This window comes from Chamaea fasciata, unplaced genomic scaffold, assembly GCF_029207755.1.
Source record: "Chamaea fasciata isolate MVZ Bird 193981 ecotype frontalis unplaced genomic scaffold, bChaFas1.0.hap1 SCAF_2, whole genome shotgun sequence".
Lineage (NCBI taxonomy): Eukaryota > Metazoa > Chordata > Aves > Passeriformes > Sylviidae > Chamaea > Chamaea fasciata.
In genome coordinates, this window is record NW_027094087.1 from 3,877,330 (window position 1) to 3,894,587 (window position 17,258).

At 39.1% G+C, this 17,258-nt stretch overlaps 1 protein-coding gene across 3 annotated transcripts in view; it reads left to right on the forward strand.

The window, feature by feature from the left end:
* EPHA6 (EPH receptor A6) overlaps positions 1 to 17,258 on the forward strand; it is a 355,785-nt gene that overhangs the window by 243,596 nt on the left and 94,931 nt on the right. For all 3 annotated transcript variants that reach the window (XM_066207884.1, XM_066207890.1, XM_066207900.1), the window contains one exon: positions 16,185 to 16,347. In XM_066207884.1, coding sequence (XP_066063981.1) covers positions 16,185 to 16,347 — 163 coding nt within the window. The remainder of the gene's footprint in view (positions 1 to 16,184; positions 16,348 to 17,258) is intronic.

Below are 17,258 nucleotides of genomic sequence, written 5' to 3' on the forward strand. Positions count from 1 at the left end.
TCAAATAGCTGCCCAATAAACTGTGAGCGCTCCACAAATTGGGGCAGTTTCCAACAATTTCATAAGGAAGACAAATTAACGATGATGAACACGGAACATAATGATGCATCTTTCCATGTATTTCCAGAACAAGCAGAAGAAGAGAAGGATCCTACACTGTGCTAATTATGAAAAAAACTTACACTCTTGTAAAATACAAGTTACACACAGAGAACTATCAAAAGATCAAGTCCTCTTTGTGAAAAATATTCTTTTGAGAAAGATGACCAAGTTATAAAGAAATAAAGTAGAGAAGGAGAGTTATCCAGGGGTCTCAATAAGCTGCAAGTATGGAATCATACATTAATTACATAGTACAATAAAGCAGTTCAGTAATTTCTCTGCTTTAAAGTACCTTTTCCTATATGACCTTCATTTCTCCAGGGAATTGCTGTAAAACACTCAGAACTTCACGAAATATTGTCTCTAAAAATGAAAATCTCGTGACAAAACCAAAATTTACTCATGAGCCACTTGTACAGATTTGTAGTTTCTTACTTAGGAGTGCACTGGTTCATTTTTATGTGGTTGTCTGATAAGAGGTCATTTTGTTCTGCAGCCTTTCAGCCAAAAATACAGTGACCCAGGTCTGACCTAGGACATAATTAGAGAGCTGATTTGGCCTGGGAGAACAAAAATCCCATGACATTCAGTCCAAGATTCTCAGAGTTCTGTCACAGCAAAGGGAAAGGGTTTTCCATTGTTTGAATAGTTGTGTGATATAACCAGGGAGAGAATGTCCTGATCCTGAAATGATTGCCTTGTTGAGGCCTGGTAGTTGAAATACCTGATTTCAGGTAGATTATGAATCATTCTGACAACTGTGCCTTGGATAATGAGTCTTTACAGCAACATACAGAAGATCAGTTAAATGTTTGCCCTTTGAGATCTAAATGCGTTCATAAAAGCATTTCTTCATAGACCTTCTTTGGGGTCTTGAGATACTAAACATTGCAAATTATCTCTGTTGATACAGGGTGTCTGCCCTGTTCTGCACTCTGTCCATTGTATTTTATCATCCCTTGATATCATCCACAAACACTATTTCTAAAAGAAAAAAAATCTCTGATGGACTGTGTTGTCTTCCCCTTTAAAAATCAAACTCATTAATATAGTGCAGCTGAACTGGAAGACGCTTATTCCTCCCCTCTCCATCCAAACCCATAAAGTTAATCATCAAAAATTAATGCTCCCTAAGACCTGTATTAGGCACACCAAGCTGTGCATGTACCAGCAACTGTATTAAGTTTGTTCTCCCACGTGGCCCAAGCACACCAGCTGGATTACATTTCCTGTTACACACAAGATAACATATAATTAGCTGAGGAAGCCTGTCTGTGGAGACAGGATTTTAATGGAATGTATCCAAGCAGTAACCCAAGGCATTGCAGTGAAATCTCTAAATGGAGAAACCAGGGAATATCTTTAGAATCAGGATTTGGAGGAGAGGGCTGATATTTCTTTGCTTTCTTGTCTTTTGATGAATTTTAAAGCCAAGTCCCTTTGCCAAAATACTTTGTTTTGTTGGGAGACTAAATTTGCAGCTCACAGGCAGTTTTCACATAAAAAAAAAAATCAACCCATCTCCACAGGACAGCGAGTGGACAGGATAGGTAGGATGTCAGATATTACTTTTACTTCATTCCAGGAGTATTTAGAGTTAAATTAATAAACAGTAAGTGAGAAAATAACTGAGCAGTAGAGGCAAGGGGGAAATTACTTTTCCAATGAGATTTGAAAAAGAGATGAAGAGCTGATGAGGCAGAGAGATAGAGGAAAGTACCAGATTTAAGGAATTAGAAAGCAGCATGACCTTGTTAATTTTTCTATCAGTCTACAGCTGTCTTCACTTAACTTATACAAGAAAAGATGCTCAGTCTTAAAATCTAATATTAAACCAAAGACTGCTATTTCTTTGAGTAATCATTAGTATGAATTAAAATGAGCCATCCTGAATTTGAGTGACAGACCTTTAGGTAAATTACAAGATAGGAATAATGAGAAGTTTTAAGACTCCCAGTGCATAATGTTTTGAACGACAGACATTATTTTTATAAGAATTAATATGGCAAATTATAGACATCATGTGACTCATCCCAGTTTAGAGGACACCAGGTGTTCATCTGTGTCTTCTCCAGCTAAGGAGATATTGCATTATGACCTTCTCACGTTAATCAACCTGACCCTGCTTGAGTATGGGCTGGAATCAGCCTCAGTGAACAGGAGCCATACGTGTTCTCATTAGATAAAATAAGGACATTTCTCATAAGAAGCCACCTCCTGCAGATCACTCAGAATTTCTGGGTGGAATTTCGGAAACATGCAGTAAAATCGGTCATTTCTCTTGTAAAGCCCTCTGCCTTTCTGTGGGGTCTGCATGGCATGTGTGAAGTTCATTGACCCTCAACTTCCCTACTACTTAAACAGCCAAACCTCTCCAGCCTCTCCACCTCTTCAGTCACCATTTTGCACAACATTTAACTGAGTTAGAAGGAGCACGTTTTTTATCCACAGCTGTTACAACTCCCCTATTCCCTTTAAGCACCAGCCATTACTTTTTTGGTTCAGATTTTTCTTCCACGGCAGATTTTTATGTCATGAAGAATAATAAATGCAGCAGCTCCCAGTGGCTGAAGGGAGCCTTGGGGCTGTGTGACATGGGGCAGAGGTGGTTTGTTTGGTGCTGGTGTGGCTGGGTTCTTGGCATGTGCTGCTTCTTTCTCTGGGCATTTTCCTCTATTGTTGCTTATCCCTACTGGAGTGTCCTTGACAACCTTGCTAAATTTTAAAGTCAACATCAGTGATAGGACTGGGGAACTGATGCCTTGGGAAGGCTGACCTGAAACAGAGACTGCACAGAGCTAGAGAATAAAGCAGGTATTTATTTATTGAAAGGCCTCCAGGATCCACCTTGGGCAGGACAGGGCTTGACCAGCGCTACACCCGAGGTGGAGGTAAAATGGTCACACAATGGACAACCGGTCATGAGATCTTCCATTTTTATAAGTTTTGGTCCATTTGCATATCGGGGTTTAATTGTCCAATTACAGCTCCAGGTTGTGAGGTCCCATCCTTCTTGTTCCTCCCTTCAGTCCACCACTGTTCTTGCTTTTGGGCCTGAAAGTTGTCCTTGGTGTTCAGCAGGAAAAGGAGACACTGTAGAGAGCTGTGTGACACCTAATTTGAGGCTCAGAACTGCACCCCTGGGCAGCACAGAATCTGAAAACATGACAGCTAAAACTTAAGGCATCAGGGCAGGTACGGACTGACAACAGTAGGGATAAGCATCTGAGCATTTCAGGAATCTGACCATTTATTGAGTATACACAGTATAAAAAGCTGTTTGCTTCAAACGATCAGCTGGACAGTTTTTAACTTCACGCTAATCATGTATTTATTTTGTAATGGACAGTTTTCTTCTGTAATGTTTTTCACATTATTCAAATCATTTAAGGCATAAGTAGCAACCTGCTGCCTGCAAGTAAAATGTTTCTGATATGACTGGAATCATGCAATACTACATTTTCATTACATTTTCAGCAATTCTAATCAAAAAAGGTGTGCTGAGTGTTTGGGATGTACAAGAGCTTTTGGACAGTAGTTTTAGGCAGCCCTTAGTGTTTGTTCCCTGCATGTCATAGGGAGGCACCAGGGCTCTGAGCAGCACCTCAGGCATTCTCGGCCCTTCATAGCTCCTGGGAAACGAACCATGTCTGCTGAATGTTTTTAAAAAATAATCACTACAAATGTGCTTTGGGATATAATCATTAAAATGAAATCTCCTAGCTTATTTTAGCATAGTAAGTGGTGTTAAACAAGCTTCTCAGTTTTTCTCTTCCGCTGTTATTAACCCAGTTTCCCAAGGGAAAAAAAAAATGTAAAAGCCTCAGATTCTAAAAAGAGGAAAAAAAAAAGTTTCAGAACTGTTGAAAATGAGAGCGACTAATTACCAGACTCTCTGACCAGATATAATTTTTGCCTGCAGGATAGAACCTAAGGGCCTTGCAGCAGCCATTATTAATGACGCCGATGTAATTACTATTAGGAGAAAAAGAAATCTGGCGTCTAAATGTCAATTAGAGGCAGCAAAGGCTTTATCAAAGAAGTTCTAACCTAGGCCTCTATTGGATGCCTGCTTTGGCTTGTCCATTAATCATTGTTGTCAATTATTTGGAAACAGCTTCTGAACTTTTGTATTTAATAATAAAGCAGCCTATAGAGGTATTGCTGTTGTTCCTGCTGAACCAAAAATTCTCAATGAGAAGTGTAATGCTGTTTAAGCAAGCCTGGTGGATTTGATTTTTTAAAAAACAACATACTTAGGTCTCTGCTGATCTTGTGTTCTTGCCTGCAGCCAATAATATTTTCTCCAAGGAAAATTACATGTACAATGCTTATTCCAGTAACTGCTAGAAGAGCTGCACAAATGCAGAAAAAGTGTATTAATGGTTTTGAGTAAGTGGTTTTCAAATGCTTTCAAGGGCCTAGGAATAAGCATAGGGGAGGTATGCAAACTATCACAAGGCAACAAACCCAGCTAGTCCCATACCTCGAATAAAGCTAAGAAAGCTAAATCCATTGCTGAAAAAGATTGGTTGCTAATAAAAGAAATTATTGCATGGGTTTCTTTCTATCCATTACAGCATTTGAACCTCAGGAAAAATACTTTTCAAAATTATGCACAGACACAGCAAGAGTAAATAAGAATAATGTTAACCTGAGGAATCAAACTTCGGGTTTAAAAGTTTGACAGATTTTTACAAAAAAGAATTTTTGTGAGTAATGACCTAAATATAACAGGCATACCTGCCAAAAGATGGTCATCTAAATGAAAGTGATTTCCTTGTTTATAAATTCAATACAGTGTCCAGGTCCCCATTTCTCTAAAACCAGTCAGGATGTTTCCTTTAGCCCCTCTTAAAGTATAGAGTAGCTAAAAAGTTCCCAAAAATCATCTGTGAGTCCAAACTCTTTTAAAAACCGAAGCTAGCACAGTGTCTTCCATAATACACAAATGACTTACCGTTCATAAATTATTGATTTGCAGCCATAAGGGTGGATTCACAGATTAAATCAAGATACATGCCTTGAGGCATGGGTTTCTATCTTTGTCTAAATGAAGGAGTGTTCAGATATCATTTAATTTACAGTTTCTTCCTGCAATATTCAGTGCATTCAAGAGATACCTGGGGAGGTACAAAGATATGCATCATTTTGGAGAGTAAAACCAAAAAAATTCCTTTTTTTCCTCTCTCTCTTTTTTCTAAGGCTGCATTGCAGTTGTACTTTAACCACAGAAAAGGACAGGATATTAGTTTTCTTCTTTGAATGGTCTTTTTTTTCCACATTAAATGAAGATGAAGCCACTGTCTGCGTAATGTTAGCGACCTCTTTTTTATGAAGTAGCAGTGATCCCAAAGCAGTCATTCTGGGAGAAGGGAGAAATATCCAAAGGGAAAGAGGAAACTCATTTAGGGAGAGCCCCTCCATTTTAATGCACTAAACCACTACTTTCCCCTTCAATACCAGTACAGTCACTTTACTGTGTGTTAAACAAAAGCTGTGGGTTTGCTGTGGGGATGTAGTTGTTGGAATCAAAATGAACATTAGAGGAGCTTTTAATTTAAATTAATAATTTCATGAGCCAACTTGAACTCACAGAGATTGTACCTTATTCAGTAATTCCCAGGTAGTTTTGTTAGGTTTGTACCCAGATAAACCCACAAATGTTTATCTGATTGATTGAAACAAGCAGAACGGTACAATTCTCTCTTTTTCCTTAAAGTTTTTTAATGTATTTGCATTAATAGTTTCAAAGTGCCCTTTCTTGATGTGCTTGTTGGGATGGCTGAGTTAACAACCTATTATTATGTACTCCTTACCGAGCTGTTAATAGCTTTAGAGTCTTTCGCAGGAATTCACCTGCTGCTCATAAACACATTTCTGTTGCTGTAGGAACTTCACCAGGTTGATGCATTTTTTGTTTGCAATGACCTTGCACAAACCAGCTGCTTTTCATGCATATACAAGTGTTCATATTATATTAACAAAATTCTTTAGTGGCTGGAGCAACTCCTTTTAAAAAGGTATTGACATCTATTTGTGAATTTTGTTAGCATTTTTTCAGATTTTTTTTCTTCTTGTTGTTGTTTTTACCACCGCCAGAAATGATATTTCTGCTGAAGTTAGCTACATCAGAAATGTGCACTTCCCCCAAAAATTGAGCAAAATCTTGCTTTGTCAGTTTCGAAAGTGCAGAATCAGCTTTTTGATTTACTCGCTAGTTTACTTTGCCCTTGAAATTCATGTTCAATTAATTGGAAAAAAAAAAAGATTGCTGTTTTTTGCTTTACACCCCATTAACTCACCCAAGTGTTTGAAGAAAACATAAACTTAAGGAACATGCTGTATTTATTGTTGATGTATTGCCAGGTTGTGCACTACAGTCATGATACCAGAGCTGAATTCTGACTTAGCATTACAAGACAGATGTTTGCTGTTTGCCTGCATTGAGACACATAAAAATGTATGCTTGTGCTCACAAATACGCCAAGAGATGTGATATTTCAGTGACTTTTCAATAGCTATTATTATATGTTTATATCCGAAGAGGCTTGCATAATGAAAAACAATGCGCAATCTCTATATAGAGATCAGCAGGTTCCCTCTTGCCTCTGATTTATTATTTGTATTGTAGTGATTAAAGTCAAACATTAGTTAGCGTCAGGCTTCGTGTTTTAGAGCCAAAATTCTTCCTCTGAAATTGATTTTTGTTGGATGGTTGAAATCTGTCTTAATATTGTCAACATTAATCTATGCTTATAAATCCCGATTTTCTTTGAAAAGGGAAGTATTTGTCCCAAAGAAGTGTATTCACAGTTAGCATATGAAAGACTTGTTACCATTTAACATTCATTCATATGATCTGAAATGAATCTTAATGACTTCAGTCATTTTTTTTTTTCCAGAATGGCAAATCTGAATAGCAATCTGAATCAATTCAATCTATAAAAGTAGATATTTTGCTTACTTACATAAAAGTGAGAGCTTTATTAATACCACTGAGTTTGTTTTCAAGCTGTTGTATATCAATAAGGATCTTTTCTGGATTTCCCAGGCAGGAAACATTCAGTAGCAAAATAAAAGAGAAAATTCTGCATTAGTCTGCTCTTCTAATATTAAAATTTATTTATGTAGAAGATTCAAACTAAATTTAAACCAATCTTAAAATAAGCCCTGTCAGTCAACCTGTCCTAACATCCTAAAAGATGGAACACATCTTGGAAAGGAGCTGGAAAGGCATGATTCCACAAGAGGTTTCTAGTTCAGAATGCGGTTTTAGTACAGAATGTGGTTTTTACGAGGGTGTTTGTAGAGCTGCAAACATCCCACAGCAGTTAAAATTTCCCAGCAAGGTGTTACAAACCTGACAAAATATTCAGCCCTGAAAGGGAGCCCTAATCCAAATCCTGGCCCTGTCTGCCTGTGACTATTGTAGGGATTCTGAAATGAGGTGAGTTCAGCCAGTTTGGCATCAGCACTGTTAGAGCTGAGTTCTGTGTAGCTGACTCAGTGCTGTGCTGTATTTTTAGATTGGTAGAATCACTTGATTTTCACAGCTTTGAATATATGTTGTGGGTTGTTGGGATGTTTTGGGGAGGAAGGGGTTTTGGGGGGTTTTTTGGTTTATTTTGTAGGGTTTTTTCGTGGGGGGCGTGTCAAAGTAGAGCACTGGCTACTCTGTGCTGTAGCAAGTCACCTCCCGGTAGAAGTCTTCTGAAGAATTGGCTGATTGCTCTTGTGTTGAAATCCCACTTCCCTTGTGAGATGCTTCTTTGCATTTAAGTTGCCTTCACACTTCAGTGGGAAATGAGATCACCACAACTTTGCGTTCTGCCGTGAAGGGACCCAGCAGTTTGTGTGTACAGCTGTGATGTTACCCGTGCTGGTAATGCTGGGTGTGAGAGGATTGCCTGCCCCATGTCTCAGCAGCTTGGGAGACCTTCAGGTGTTTGGCCTGTGGCTTTTTGCACATCACACCACTCGTCCATTTTTGTTATCTTTCTTCCAGGGTCTTGCATTTTCAATTTAAATATTTCATTATCCAGTCACCTACTTCCCATCCGTAACTAGAAGTACTGTTTCTATGATATACACAGATATTTTGAAATTGACTGAACATGATATTGATTATTATTCGCTATTTCTTATAGACAAGAAACTAAAACATATTCAATAAAATAGTCAGGAAGTGGATTTAAAAAAAAAAACAACCCCACAGTATTTTTTAAACACAGTTTGTAATTAAACTTGTTGCCTAGGGATGTTTTGGAGGCCACAAGCAAAATCAGTTCAAGGAATAATTAAGGAAATTCGTGGAAGAAAAGTCCATGAGCTGTAAACCACAATGAAGGAAGTTTAGTTGATTCAGAAAGCCACTAATCTGCAGATTGCTGGGCTCTGGGGGAGTGTTAAGGGTCAGCCTGGGGAGAAGGAACCTGCAGTGACGTCAGGACCTCGTTCAGAATTGGGAACTGTGAACCTCATACGCAGAAGGAATGAGTTGAGAATCAGCCCAGTGGCTGCATATCCCTAGTCCTCTGGGCTTGTTTCATAGCAAAGAAAGTCACATAAGCCTTCCAGTCGTCAGATTTTCAGGATTGCTTCTGTTTCCTGCTGCACTGTATTTGTCAGCAGGTTTACTTCATCATTATGAAGTAAACCTTAGTGTTAGGTATCCCAGGAGAAACTCTGCTTTACTGTCCTAAGGTGAATTTTAAGTTCTACCTGAGTTGAATTTTAACATTAGAAGTTTAGTTCGTGCTTGCGGTAGCTTCCCGCTTCTTTCCAGCTGGAAAAGAAAATTAAAATGAGTGAAAAAAAAAAAAACAAGAAAAACCTTTGAGGCAGCTGGAGAGGCTGGCACTTTTATATGCAGAAGTTGGAGAGACTTCTGGAGATCCAGGTGCAGAGGTTTTCGCTGTTAAAGATTTTTTTTTTATTAGCAAACAACTGTTATCAGGGTAGCTCATTACTGCCGGAAAAAAGGGATTTAATATCTGTGCTCATCTGACGACCCAGGCCACGTTCTCCAGCTGCCTTTGTTATATGCTGGATTGCACCCTGTTCCTTGGCTAACTTAAGGCACAGGCCTGGTTTTATTTCCTTTTAGTCTCCTTGTCAGGACAATCAGCTCTGTCCTGTCTGCTGCCTTCACACCTGGCAGTCCCGCTTGGCCCCGCGTGTGAACCACACAGCTCTTGCTCTGCCCAGCCCTCACCTCCCTGTGCTGGTGAGAATTTTAACACTGTTCTAGAGCCTCCCTGTCCTCATCTCTCTCCTCATTTAATTTTCTGCTTTTCATGGTTCACCTCACATCAACTCATCTCTGCCTTTCCAAGTATATAATCCAATTAAAATGAAGCTTGTCTGGGGTTTGACCTTTCTGTATTTTCTTTATGATTGGTTATCTGTTCTTCCCCTTTTCACGTTGACAGCTTCACTTTATATAAGGAGAAAGTGGTGAGCTGACTGACAGGCAATCAAAATATAAAATATTGAATGGCCAAACAGGTAAAGGACACGTGAGTGTTTCAGCTCCCCAGACTGTTACATCTCAGAATAATCAGGAGGGAGGCCAGGGAGGGAAGTTACAGCCTGAAGGGGCTGATGCCTTTAAGTGCTGCAGATTTCTCCTCTGTAGCAGACACTTGAGCCATGGGCAATTTTCTCTGTGTCCCTGCTTTTTTGCTGCCACTGTTTTCTACTTAGTTTAGATTGGTCCTCACATCTTCACAATCACTCTTCTAAATTTACTTCAAGTTTGTGGTTCAGCTGGAAACCAGAGGTACGAGGGTTTTTAGGAAGAGCATACCACTGAGTGGTATCTTTTACTTTTATTGTGATTTTTCTTACCACTCTGTGTTACAGTAGAAATTTAGCTAATGCAGTTGATCAGATTGTAACCAGTAATTAATGTTAGAAACACTTTTTTGAACCTTTAAGTCTTCTCTAAAATCTTCTGCCAGCATTCCTGTTAATTGATGTACTGTAGGTCAAAATAGTTTTCTAGGAGAAAATCACACGAAATTAGTGAATATAAAGAGGCTTTCAAAGGTAGCCACTGAGTTCCATGGGTGTAGTTAATTTTATTGATTTCAATGTAATTAGTCCTTGCCTACAACAATCTGTGTAAGGTGACAAAGGTGCTATGACTGGAGGCCACAGGCATTCAGAAATTGTATTATGAAAATACTTTATTGTAAAGAAAGAAAATACTGCTTGAGAATTACCGGGGGGGAAATTAATTGTGAAACTGCCTCTGTAAATCAGAGGCAGTTTCATAAATTAGAGCTGTGGAGACTCTGTTTTTATTGATCACAAAAAGTACAAACTCCACAGTTTGATGTTATTTGTCTTTCATAGATTCTATTTGAACTGATTAATCAATTAATGAGTATACCTAATAATTAACTACTGTATTATCCTAGTGGGTAGCACAGCATTAAAGTTCAGGTGACTGTGGAGTGCCAGCATAGGTGATCACCATGGGAGAAGTAAGGAAAAATTTGGAGATTTCATTGCCCAGTGGACTGGAGCTATGATCAGTAAAAATTGCTGTCTCTCAGAATCATGGTCATTCCTTTAAAATGATGATGCTTTCTCTGTAGGTCACATTGTGTCTGTTCCTCAGACTGATGTATCCAGGAAAGATGTGACCAAATGGTCTCATAAAAAATTCTTTTTTTATTATTGGTGCTTTTATTTAAACATTTATAGTGCCCTGAATCATGAGACTCCAAATCTTCTTTGCTTTGTTGTGGTACATACTCAGCTTTGACATTGTACTTCCGAATACAGGATAAGAACCTGGTCCCTGTGGTATATAGATTTAATCTCTATTAGTGCTTCTTTCAGTTAAATAACAGTGCTCTGAAAAGGCCAGGCAGGATTATGTGGCTTAATACGGAATTTTCATGTTGCAGGACAATAGATATAAACCAGAAAATGTGTTTGCAAACAGCTGATAGTAAATTCAGTTACTCTCCCTGGATTCTTTCTGCACACACACACACACACACACACACTTGAAAGTTGTGGGTACAATAAGTCTCTTTTAGCTGGCAGAAGGTTTGGAAATCCCTTTCCCTAGGGTCAGTTTAAATAGACTTTTGTTACTTGTGACACTGAATGAGCTGAATACCTCCACTGTCTTTCATAAAATAAGCCAGACTAAGAGTTATATATTCTAAATCATAGGAAATTATACTTGGTTATCTTTTAAAACTGCTAAAATAAGGACTGATACTATATTTTTATTAGAGTCTCTTTTTGCCACTTAAATATTAATGATGACAAATCTTGTATGCCTGAAAGTGCCAGGATTTTATCAGTGCTTTAATGGTAAAGTTAATCTTTCAAAGGTAATTTCAGCACTACATGCAAAATTCTTCATTTCAGCTTTAATTTCTATTGTTTTTGGTTTTTCTGCACTAAACGTTTTGAGATATATAATCTTTTTCTCACCCATAACACCAGAACGTAAATTCTGTGATTGCCATAGGAGTCTAAACTGATTAAAGGTCATCACAATTTGGGTGATCTTTATCAATATTTTTCTTATATGTGTCCACAAAGTCTTCATTTCTGTGCTCTTTTCCCCTGTCCTAAGGTGGGGATAAAATTAGAGAGTAATTTGTTCACACAGATGTGGCATGTGAAAGTTTATCTATTTATTTACAATTGTATAATGTTATTGGGAGAATCCCCTTTCTTTTAAGTATATGAGAAAGGTGGTGCTAATCATTCACAATAATAGAACATCTGGAAATTGCTGCTCTGCTGCACTGCAAAAGCAGGAAGAGTTTCATTAATATTTATCCTCTGATGGTGCTACTCCATTAAATTAGGTCGTCTGGTCTTAGACCATTAGCACCATTGTGCTTTCCACTCAGTCTGTTTCTTTGGGTATGAAAAAATGCCTTATCTATAAAGCCAAGTATAAAATTAGGTTAGATACAGATTCAGATAGGCAGAGGTGGCTGCAGGAAAGAATTGGATTCTGAAAGGTTTTCCTGTTCACGCACAGAGCAAACTGTCATGGATTTGTGAACGCTGTCCCTCATAATCAGAACTGAATCCATTTACAAGAAGAATCACACAAACAATAAGAAAAATACAATTTCCTTAGAAACAGAGATAGCATTTTCGAAGTTCATAATCTAATTCTGTTTAACTTGGATAGGTAGTCACAGACTTAGTATTGCATTGTGTAATAGCATTGGCATAGCTTGCATTTGGGTTATATTTATGGTTTAATTACAGATTTTCACCAAGATAAATTTGCAGTAGGCTATGGAAGAGGTCTTATGAATTTCCTCGTATCAGATTGTGTCCCATAGTCCTATGAGTGTATTATATTAGATGGACTCCTTTAACTCATGTTTAACCCCTCAGCCCCTGGGTTCTCAGAACTGCTTCTTCTGAGCCCTTTGCCATCTCAACATCACAAACGCTGCTCTCACACTGATGTAAAGGATCAGAGCATTTCTTGTGTCCCTCTTCTTTTTGTGAACACTGAACCATACATAGTGGCCAAGTGTGGATTATCTTACTTCTTATGTGCCGTGGGAGGTACAGCCATATCTGTTAAACTTATGTTTTATTTTGCAGATTTTGTAGTAGCCCTCTGTACCTACCAGGTACACAATAAATTTACTCCTTGGCTTTTCCCATTGATTCTGGCCCTGTAACTGTCTAGGTCAGAAATATATCACAAGAGATAGATCTTTCTAGCACACAAAATCATGCTTCCTTTTGATGGAAACTAGGGTGCAGGATAAGTGGGTTAATACATATCTATGTTTTGCCACAGCATGAAAGCAGGGTCTAGGAAAAGCTTGCACTAACATCCAGAAAGTACATTTAAGTCTTTCAGTTTAAAATTGACTTTCTGAACACAGAATCCCTGCAAAAGTGAGTGCATATGGTCTAGAGCAAGAATAATACAAAGCATCCCATACTTCTGTGCAGACTAGAATTGTCTTTTTTTGTTCTGAGTCCATCTTCAGCCTTCCTGGGAAAGATCACGGCAGGAGTGGCCAGCCTTGAGAGCCACCTCTGTGCACCTCTGTGGAAAGCTCTGGCTTTCCAGGTAGGCTGCAGATCAATTGTCAAGAGAATGGAATAATGGCAAAGCGTCCACTCTTTGGAGAATTTTCTTGTGTATTAATCCAGTCCTAAAAGGCTGAATTCTCTGTGCAAAACATTCCAGCCCTGGGAGGTTTCTGCCTATGAATCATTTTGTCTTGAGTTTGAGCAACTTTCTTCCTCAGGCTCCGGAAGCTTGTTCTCAAACCAAGGTGAGAGGTTCCCTTTCCACTGCTTCACATGCAGTAACAAATCTTGCCCCCTTCCCCATATGACAGCACTATTACTTTTAAAGTTGTCTACTCCCAGACATCATTTTTCAGTCTGTGGGATGGATGGCATGAGAGGCTGCAGCAGGAAAGGAGAAAGGAGGGCATGGAGAAGGGACCCTTCAGGGCTTCCTGCAGGCAACCCCAGGCAGGTGGTGAGGAAGCAACGAGCCAGACAACCCCTGGAGGTGGCCAAAACACCTTCCAGAAGGGACAGGCAGCGATGGCTGCCCCTCAGGAGGTTGCTGTTCACCCCATTTTGTTGATTAAATGTTACCATCACAGCCCTTGTCACGCTCATCCTCTTTGACCAACTCCAAATGATGAATTCTATTTGCTGCCTGCCTGTCCACACCCCTGGCTATGGCATCCCAAATGTATGTTTTTCACAAGCAGCAGTTAGCCTGTAATAACATATAATAGCTAGAGCTCAGATCGTTTCTTTTTCAGAAGTCATTCCCACTTTTTGCCGCCGCTGGCCTTGTTCTGCAGGCTTCAGGGAGTAAATCTTGTCACTGGATCTTAGGGAATCTCCACTGATTTTTTGGACAACATTTCCATTTCCATCCTCCTCTTAAAGACCCTATTTCTTTTTAAAATTCCATCAGCTTTCTTGGCAATCTCTCCAGCAGGTCAGAAGAAGCAGTACATTGTCAAACGCCAGGACTTGGTTTCAAACAGTAAGGTAGTCTAGGAAAAAGAAAGAGCTTGCAACTATTACATTGTGCAGTGAAATTCCTTAGGTGCTGGTCTCTTCCTTAGCTTACAGACTCTAAATAAAGATTTCCAGAGCATTCCAGAGTATAAAATCACTGCCCATCTATGGGCCATGACAGAGCACTTTGAATCATGGTAATACCTGTATAAAACAAGCATCTGCTGTTTACATGATTTGCAGTGAAGGTTTTCCAAGATCTTTCCTTCACGGGAAGTCATGTAAGCTTAGTCAGAAAGAAAAAAAGCGCCTATCACTCAAACAAGTAGGCTTTCTGTCAGAAGAAAACAGGTGTTTTCTGAAATGCATTCAAGTATGTCTAAAATCTGCTAACCTGTTCGAAGTGAAGTTACAACATTTTGAGTAACTGGGAGAAGTCTTTTACCTAAAGTAATTAGATGGTGCATTAATTATAGTCTCTATCCATAAGATTACATGAACATTTTTATCCTGCTATTTCAATTTAAATACACGCTCCTCACAGCTTCAAATTTTACTAACAGACTGCAGAAAAAATCAATACTTCCTCTTATTGTAGTTTCTCAACTGACTTCCTCTGTTTGAAGCGCAAGTTAAATGCAGTTATTTTTAATATTGATCATTGTTGCCTTCCTCCTGCTCCTTCCCTTAACAGAACCATTAGGTTGCTTCTGTGTGTTTGTTTTTTAATCTGGTTTTCTCGGTCATCTCCCTGTGTTCCTCCTGAGGGGATAGTGATCCACCTGCTGCCCAATGCTAATGTGATTTGTTACGCATGGCTGAAGTTAACTCAGCGTGTTTTATAAAAACTGTTTGTTTTGTGTGAAAAGTGCATGCATATTGCTGAGAAGAGGTTAAAAGTCCGACAGAATCTGACTGAAACCTAATCCTCTCCTGGTTATATCTCTTCTGTGAACTAGATTTCCTTCTGAACAGGCTGGAAGCATCGTTTGAATAACTTACACCTGCTCTAATATAACTGTGGGGTATAATCAACCTATATGGTGCCCTGTAGGTGTCACAGTTGGACTGTTAAGCACATTCCTCCTCAGTTTGGAGACAAACCCTGCTCCAAGGGAGCAAACCTCACCTTTAGGCAGCACATGTTAGAGATTACTGGTTTATCAAGTAACTAATGACAGGCTGTAAATGTTCTTCTTCCAAGTCATCCTCTCATGTGAAAGCGTCATCCAAGACGTGTCTAGCAAAGTAGCACTCAGTTAAAGCACAGAAATTGATGCTTCTGGTTCTACTAGACCTTCTACTAGAGCAGCTGGTCTGCAGTGCTAATTCCCAGAGACTGCAATTCTCAGGGATCTCTGTGAGACTCGGGAATTCTCAGCAGCTGCCTGGGATCAACTGCCAGGAGATTAACAGGGGACTTTTGCACTGAATATTTCTCCTTATAGAGTTTCAGAATGAATTCCATGTATGACTACCTTACAACTACCTGCAAAGAGACGTTGAGCCTCAGCAGCAGAGAATCGGCTGAGCCACGCTGGAAGTTGACAGGCTTTAAAGAAAAAGTTAATTCCTATTTTCTTTTACCCACAGGTCTACCCACGGATAGCGCCGGCATTTTGGCACTACCTGCGGGTAGAAGTGAGTAGCGGGTATTTGAATCCTCCCACATCTTTATTTTACAGCTTGGTAGTGTTTACTGACCTCCTAGTTTGTCCATTGTGCAAAAAATAACGAGCTTCCATTGTAGTTGCCATTCTTCTGTGAATGTAGTCTTGTACTGATTCATGTTGGTTTGGCTACGGTTGGGTTGGGTGCTAACCCAAGTTCGCAAAAACATGTCTGTATGCAAGGTTAAAGACAAAAAAAACCCTGGAATCTAAAAGTCAAGGCCATGTCATACATTCTGACTGTAGCACAGAACCGAAGTACAGAAATCCATACCTGCACCTCCTTTTATAGACGCATTTTACATTCATGAGAAGAATATGGAGCTTCAGTTCTGTTATATCATTTTTGCAAAGATTGTTCAACTCAACTTGATATCATTTCTTCCCTCTTTTGTCCCTCAGGAGCATGAGCAGCTCAGCTATTCCTCCACAAGGTCCAAGGCTCCAAGTGTTATCATCACAGGTCTCAAGCCAGCCACCAAGTACATATTTCATATCAGAGTCAGGACGGCAGCAGGATACAGCGGCTATAGCCAGAAGTTTGAATTTGAAACTGGAGATGAAAGTAAGTTTAACTGAAGCGAAAAAAAAAACCCAAAACTAATACAATAGAAGTAGCATCTAATTCTAAACCAGTGAGACATTGGGAGTTTGGATGGCTGAACCCATACCCTTTGTTTATCACAAAATGACCAGTGCTATGTGATGAAAAACAAGCCTCAGACTCACAGTTCTGGATTTACACCACCACACAGAAATGTTAGTCCATGCTGCAGCTGAAGGAGTGTTTTCTTCCATAAAATTTCCTTTTGGGCCCTTTCCAAGCGAAGATGCTCTAGGATTCTCTTATCCATTCTTTCCCTATAGAAGTCCTATAGAAACACCCTTAGCCAGGCTTTCCCCAAGTCCAGCAGCTTCACATAAGCTCCCAGTGATGGACTCTTCACCCTGTAGTTGTCAGTGCTCCCAGACTCCACAAATAAAAACCTGAAAACTTTTATATGCATTTCCATCAACCAGTAAACCTATTAAATCTGGCACTAAGAAGCAAGAAGCCTTCCTATTCCTACAAAATATGCAAAAAGGCTTCATGTGTGATGTTCACGCTCTGGACGGTTTTATAGTTGTCATGTGTCTCCCTCCATGTTCAAAGAAACATAGAAAAAGATATTTTCATGTATTTGAGAGAAAATTAGTGTAGCAGATGCAACACTAAAACAGTCATTAATTAAATTACTTTAATTAGCCAGTTATGTATACCATGTTTTTCATTAGTGTTTCAGAATTCAAGTTGTTTAAGCTAATGTACAGACTCAAAACTACATAAGTGCTTCCAAGAGCACCCAGGGATTTGTGTTCCATTTTTATTGCTTCTTAACTTCTATTTCAAAAATCAATCAGGGATAGATTTCCAAGTGCTTAATGCCTAATTGGACTTTTTAAAATTTTCTGGGTACTTAAGCCAATTGGTTTGAA